General features: G+C 47.4%; 1 protein-coding gene across 2 annotated transcripts in view; it reads right to left on the reverse strand.

Moving 5' to 3' along the window:
- The window catches only part of LOC105563018 (heterogeneous nuclear ribonucleoprotein L), a 190,765-nt gene that overhangs the window by 11,042 nt on the left and 172,063 nt on the right, over positions 1 to 7,660 (reverse strand). Inside the window, exons 7-8 of one of the 2 annotated variants that reach the window (XM_012014264.1) lie at positions 2,930 to 3,022; positions 55 to 353 (exon numbers count right to left, since the gene is read on the reverse strand). In XM_012014264.1, coding sequence (XP_011869654.1) covers positions 55 to 353; positions 2,930 to 3,022 — 392 coding nt within the window. The remainder of the gene's footprint in view (positions 1 to 54; positions 354 to 2,929; positions 3,023 to 7,660) is intronic. The other variant, XM_012014265.1, reaches the window with a different exon arrangement.

Genomic DNA, 7,660 nt, shown 5'->3' on the forward strand with positions numbered 1-7,660 from the left:
GCAGGAGGGGGCGGGGTAACACGGACGAGAGGGCTGAAGATTCGGGCCACCTACCTTCGTCACGTTGCCGTACAAGCAGAACAGGTTGAAGAGCTTGTCAGTATTGACTTTGTCCGGCTGCAGTCCGTACACCATCATGACCGAGCCCTGCGTGCTGGAGGGCGGCGTTTGGCCCAGGGTGGGCACGTAACCCGGCCGAGGTGGCGTGGGATGTAACGGCTCGCGGCCGCTGAAATCGCTCTTGATGCCGTAACGCTCGACGTACGGCTCCGCGTACGTCGCCGGCCCGTTGAAGTTCTCCTCGTAACGATCGTGGCCGGCGCCCGGCGGGAAGGTGACCTGCGGCGTGGAGCCTGGAACCGCAGATGCACAACGAGCTGCAGATACGGACGTGGGAGATAAATGGCGCGCCGCGTAACACCGCTGTCGGCGGCTGTGCATCGTCAACCGTGACGGACACGCGAGTTCGGCCAAGTCGGCACGTCGCAAAGGAATCTCGCGAGTTTCGTTTCCGGAAGTGTGTACAACCTCGCGAGAGAACGCGCTTGCCTGACTCATGCTAACTGCGCGGCCACTCGGTGTTGTATGAATTTGAAGAAACGGAGTAATCTTCCTTTGTTACGTCCGAGGGGGAAACCGCTGACCGAAATCTTGTACGCCAATGCCCACTAATGCCCAGTGGGCATTACTTTATCTTATTTTATCTTTATAATGTCCCAGCAAGACCTAATCCCAAACTAATGCCCAAAAAAATGCCCAGCAATGCCGCCAGTCTGTACACCACAATGTCCTCAGCGGTTTCCCCCTCGGTTACGTCGGTACGGCCACCCCTCGATTTACGCCGAGTATTCGTTGCGCGTGTTTTCTTTGCGGTGGTTGAGAAAACTGGCGGTACAAAAGAAAGTACGTGAAAGAAGAGCCCGGTGTATGTTGCAAAAATATTTATTCCGCATATTTGCGCGCAAGTAATAATAATAATGAAAGGAGAAGAGTAAATGTTTTTTATCACTTGCGCATAAGCTTAATGTGTCCATCATCAGCCAAAAGAGACCAGAATGACAAACTAGATGCGACCAAGTACAAACCGTGGACTTATTAATTGTATAACAATTTTAATGAGCACTGCAGAAAGATATGTTTTTGGATTGCGTAAAACTGAGACTGATATAAAAAGTGCCGCGTAAATGGACGGACTGTTTACCACGTAAAAAGGGAAACCGCGTGTAGAAAACCGCGCAGCGGTGCCTTTGATGAATACTAATTTATTTAATTTATCATTGACCACTAGAGAGAACGAATTCCCGTAGAGAAGCAACCGAGCGCTACTTTTCAAAAGGGGGAAAAAACGTTATCGGCGAGCGGACGCGCCCTCCGTGCCGTTCGCAAATTCGCGGAGTCTGAAAATCCACGCAGAGAGCGAGGGAGCGAAATACAAAAATATAATAGATACGGCGAGGAGAAAATCAAAGCGAACAATTCAAACTCTCGGGCGGCGGTAATTCGAGCCGATGCGGCGATGGTTCTATTGGAATAGTAATGCAACGCTTTATGTAGCACGGCTGCGTGCAGCCGGGTATTAAATGTTGCGACAAATGGTGTCGATTCAGAACGTCGGAGGGCTATTGGGAAAAGTGTGTTGCCACGCGGCGGTGAGTTACGATAATGTTTTCCACTATCGGATTACAACTATCGCGCGCAACGAGAGGCCCGGAGTGGTTTCGATTGCAAGCCGCGCTGCGTTACGTATGGTTCATCGATTTCCCGTCAAAATCCGCAACGGGATCGCGGTCACCGGCGTTGACTTACGACGATAGTATTAGAGCTGTATCGGGGAGAAATTGTTTTCCCGGGGGTCAATATTAGGTGCTCAACAGTTTAGACGCCGCGCGCGGAAGATTGCGGCCTGCAACAGTTCGGCTGCAGGTCGACGCAGCAACAGCGCGTCACGTGTCGCTTACATATGTGACAATTTCACTTTTGCATTATTAAATCTGTCTCACGTGTTTGAGACAAGAGCCCTTTTTTTTTACGGTATTATAAGGGTCGAGAGAGATCTCGAAAGCTTATGCAGCTGCTAAAGTGGCGAGGATTCGAAACTGTTTCTGTAGATTCTGAGTCTTACATTTTTTAATATCCAAGAGCTCCAACGTTTAAATTGGCAATTTTGCGAATGCACGCGATTCTATTTGACTTATTGTATTGTGTATTTCTGAAAAAAAAAAAAAAATTTTTCCACGTTTCTCCGCGCATAAAAATCTAGGGTGCATTTTTCAAGAAACGTTTTCTAAACGTAGCGCTGTCCAGTCGACATTTGCGCATTTTGTAAGAACGGCGGCTCTTCCAATTTTCCGGTCAGTCTGTTCGTCATCGTAATTAAAGCCACCGAATTTGCATTGCATACGCTGCCGCGTTATGAATGCCATTTGGATCGTCGGCGAGGAGTCGCAATATTCCTCTGAGAAAACGTGGTAGGCGCGTTTTGCACTTGGTCCCTTATTAACATTTAAATGCCCGCTGAACAAGCTCCGCGTGCATTTGGCTGTTCTACAAAGGAAAGTTCGTCATAACGAGATCTCTTCAATTTGAGAAATTAAAATCTTTCCTCGCGCACATGGAAGCTCCGTTGAATAATTCTCGCGATAACTTGGGACGATCCGGCACGAAAGTTAACTTCTCCTTCCCTTCCCGCGAGCAAATGTGCCCGGCACACTTTTTCCTTCCCCGCAACAATGTTCGGGGCGTCGCCGGCACGCACTTGGCCGGCTCCTCCATTAGTTCCCTCTCATTCTTTACACGTGTTCGCGAAAAACCGGCGATCGTCCCGGCCATCTATTTTCCGAACCGGTGAGCTTAATTTGGCCATTAGGTACCCGGGAATAGGCGGGACGTTTGGATGGGACAGACGGCAAATAGACAGGCAGGTACTCACCGTACGGCTGGGGGGCGGCGCCGTATCTTGGCTCGGCCAAAAGGGGAGCCGGCCTTCCATTTCCTGTCGCGTCGTTTTTGTGTGTGCTCGAGCCTGCAACAGAATGACAGTTCGTCGATGAGACTATAATCACCTCCGACGGATACGTCGCGTAGTCCCACGTAGTCCCACGTGGGCAGCCGAGGAGACAAACGATGGCGAGCCAAATGTCGCCATTTATCCCGGCGTTCCTGGCAGTTTCGACAAATTTCCGCTGGGAATCGCCGAGCACGGGAAGCACAGGGAAAATACGAGGAAAATGTGGAGCTTCATGTTAATATATATATTTACGATTATAACTCACGTGTTTGCGTTGCTACGTACCCCGTTTCGTAATAGATACGTTCGCGCGGCGATACGCGCAGCGAGATGCGCGCCGCTCTAAGAGCCGAGGATCCGAGTTCAAATCTGATAAAAAAAAAAGTGCTTGCTTTTTACACGATCGCTACCTCTCGGTGAGGAGAGACGATCCACCGGAAGTATCTCGCTATGAACGTCCTTTCTTTATAGAAAGCTTGTACGGAATCGGCTTCTCGGAGCTTCTCGGAAAGGGCTTGCGTCGGGCGAACTTACGTAATACAATACCAGTTTATAATTAGGTCAACATCTGTAGTGTCTGCTAGAGATTCTGGTTTAACGGACTTGGGTTAACCAAACGTTGTAAATATCCCGTGTTTCATAACACTTCGCGGCAGATAATTGGTGTTGCAGAGAACCAAGTGTCTGAAAGTCTAGATCCAACAACGACATTGGTTATCAGTGGCCGTGAATGTACAGCCATAGACAAAATTATTAGGCACCCTTCTGCTCTCTGAAAGTCAATCGGTGGATTATCACTGAAAACAGCGAATACTCACAGATTCACAGTTACAATGCACCGATTGACTTTTAGAGAGTGGTCATTATGCTGTAAATCTGAGTGCGTGCTGCTTTTATACACACATATAGGCTGAAGTTTATTTCGTGAACCAGTCCCTTACCATGAGAAATGGATTACCGACCGAAATTGTAGCCAGCTCTGGAAAAATCTCGTTATATATGTTTCAATCGTGTAATATCGTAATTCTCAAAATACAATTAGATATTGCATGATTGAAACATATGTAACTACATGCCTCAGTGGTCGAATTGCTGAGACGTCCGCCTAGAAAGAAGGAAAGTCCAGGTTCCAGCCCTGGCTGAGGTAATATTTTTCGCAATAAATTTTCTGTATTATTAAAAATGTCAGATATGGTCAAGAAAACACTGAAGTTCTTAATTACTGCTGGCGACATTGAAGAATATTCTTGTTAATTGATATATAACTAGATCGTTCCATTTTTCCAAGGTTGGCCACAGTTTCGGCCGGTAATCCATATCTCGCGGTAAAAGACTGGAACACGAAATAAAACTCACCCTGTACGTGTAATCTGGTGAAGAACCTTTTGCACACTCTCTTCTGTTTAAAGTCGCGACGCGTGACTCGAAAAACGTCACTTACACATTTCTTGCCGTTTACAAATAATCCTTTTTGAATGGCAAGAAATGTGCAAAATAACGTATGTCAAGTCGTACGTTGTGATTTTACACGGAAAGAAGCGTATGAAAAGTGCTTCGCCAAATTACACGTATACGTGCACTGAAAAAAATTTCTGATTGAATATGGACGAATCAGATAATTCCTTTAGGATTTACCAGAATTCCTTTAGGATTGACCAGAATTTCTGTAGGATTACAGGAATTCTGGTAAATCCTAAAGGAATTCTGGTAAATCCTAAAGGAATTATCTGATTCGTCCATATTCAACCAGAAATTTTTTTCAGTGTGTATAAAGGTGACACACTTAGATTTGCAGTGTATTATTGATCAGGAGGCTGTCTAATAATTTTGTCTATGACTGTAAACTTTTACAGAGCAGTCATTCGAAAGTTTTTCATCAATTTGACGCCAGCGCCGTACTTCGACATTTCTCACAGCGAATTCGGTTGCTTGCACTAGCGCGAACCGAGTGCACGCTATGAAAACTTGTTAAATAATCTTTTTAAACGGCAAGAAATATGCGAAATAACGTTTGTCAAGTCGTACGTTGTGATTTTAAACGGAAAGAAGCGTATGAAAAGTGCTTCGCCCGATTACACGTATACGTGTATAAAAATAGCACACCTAGATTCCCAATACTGTACTGAATCTAATGATAGAAAGATTTTTATTGTTTAAAAGACGTTTGCTGCATAGAAGCGCGACGAACGCTTTACCAAACAATTTTTTAAAAACATAAATTTTCCAGCTGTTAGATTAAGTACAGTGAAATGATTAGCTGCCTAATAGTTTCGTCAATGGTTGTACGCACAAAAATTCTAATATTAAAATAAAGTGCGACGAATCACGAACGCCCCGGTCGCACCAGCCGCTTACGGCTGTTATTCCATTACAACTCAGAACTCGCCCGTTCTGGGGCGACGTTTCCCAAGCGAAAGTTACGTCTCGAACAATGCAATGTGTCTCGATCAAGTTCGTAACAAGAGATTGATCTGCGATGCGCCACGGCCCCCCGGATTGTTTAGGCAAGCCGGATGGTGACGGGACAGATTTCGCGTGATCCTCCTCATTTGGTTCTTCGTACACACCGCGCCGTGCGATACGTCTATTAAACCGCGTTACACCTACGTGTGCATAGTGACACGCGCGGGTGTCTCGCCGAGATGAGCGCGAGTTTCGGCGTTTTGGTACACCCGCGCGCGCACATAATACACCACACACGCCAAATGGTGCTCGCGCACCGTGTGCGAGTGATATCGAGCTTGTTGCTGCAGCAGTGGAGCGGCAACCTATATCGGCCACGTCCCTCTCTCGCCCGCCCCCCCGCAGAATATTCGATATCGCCACGTCTGCTCTCGACGCGGTTGTAACCACCAAACGGGAGATGCTCGCCTTCTCGTTTGAAATAGAACGTCCCTCTATCGCCCGAGCCGCATCAGGCCGCTTGATTGGCCCTCGCCGAGGAGGAAGCAATCGCCTTTAACCCCTGCTTGATCCCCCTGGATCGCGTTCGATACCACTCCATTGTGAACGTACAGAATCCCGGCAGATTAATTGCTAATTAAGATCAGTATGCTAATGCCGCCGTATAACTACGTAGGACGTGGCGCGTCGCGTTGGATTTAATTGCGAGATTGAATCACGAGATTCGAAGAGCAAAGATGTATACGTTCCAATCTTTGAAGATGGATACCGGCGGCACATATCCCTTTTAACAACGCCGCTTGAAGCGCGAAATTACATTTCGCGAGGGATACATTTTTTAACAATTCGATTGAACAATCCGACGCAACTGGCTGCAGGAAAATTTCCTTTATTGCAACACGACTTGTCCCTTTTCAAGAGTATTCTACGGCATCTAGTCGGCGTATGGCATGTGGTCAAATGCCATTAGGCCCACTGGACAGAAATGGGAACGTCAGGCTAATTACTTGTATGCTAAATATATCAGTACGATTTAGAAAGGAAATGCATTAAATAAGTTGAATACGTACGCCAGGCGTGTCGCTACAAAGACATAACGTCTCTCTACATAGATACGCATAATTGCTGTATGGGTACAGAAATGAGATTAAACGTGTGTAGGTCAGCCTAGTGTCAAGAATTAATATAAAGATAAATTATTTCTTCGAGATGCGGAGACAAGCGTGAACACATCTTGGAACTGGGGGGGGGGGGGAGGCATTACGATCTTTCTTGCAAACTCGATAACTATTACAGGCGAATTACAAGTGATTAGAAACAACTGTTTGTCTTCCCGGCTGTTGGACATACCGTATAAAAAATGTACAATCGAATCACTAATGGCGTAAAACGATTCAGCAATTCGCAAGTTTCAGACGAACAATAATAATTACGAACCGCTCTGAGTGATCGTCGGACTTCAGCGGCGCCGTGATAAAAGTCGTTCGTTAATTTTTCTGACGCGTCGCTGGGAGGCGTATCTCGCCCGCTATAGTGTACACACTTTCGATAATTACGCGACGCGCGAATTATTCAGACGCCGAGGACGGCGGGCAGCTGGGGCGAGTTTTTCAATGACGCCGGGCAAAGAGAACGACGGACCGTGTCCCGCTTGAGAAACAGCGCACCTGGGCTCGCGCGTCCCTCGAGAGCCCTTCGAGAGCCGCGCGCGAGTCCATGAAACTCGACGCCGGTGCACCCGCAGAAGTCTCGCGCAGGCTCGCGGAAATTGCGATTTCGGGTTACGCGGACGTCGCGCGGAATTTCCCGTCGTGTCCGCCCCCTGGTCCGGGGGTTCCCCGAGACAGCGAGACACGGCTAACGAATTTAGTTTCGTCCAGCGAGAACACCTTATCGACAACTTGGAATCGGAGCGGACAAGACGGCTCGAGTCATTTATGATCCTGTCCGACTAATCCGGATGAAGAAAGTTTCCCCATTCGCGCGGAAAAGGGATTCCTTACGTTTCCACCGGGTAAATCTCCTGTAAAATTTCTTTCTCTCCGTGCCTCCCGGGCGTCAGGCTCGAGCGATGGACCTTCGCGCGTAAATTAATAATGTCACCGTAAAGATACCCGCCGTCAGGCTAAATCAGTACGGACCCGACGTCGGGAATTTCAATCTCCAAAACAATTTCGTCACTAAATCGCTGCTGCCCATTACCAATCCGGGACAGGGGAATGGCTCGGTGTCAACTGTTAAGGGGATGCT

Source organism: Vollenhovia emeryi, unplaced genomic scaffold (assembly GCF_000949405.1).
Source record: "Vollenhovia emeryi isolate VEMERY1.0 unplaced genomic scaffold, V.emery_V1.0 DF939181.1, whole genome shotgun sequence".
Lineage (NCBI taxonomy): Eukaryota > Metazoa > Arthropoda > Insecta > Hymenoptera > Formicidae > Vollenhovia > Vollenhovia emeryi.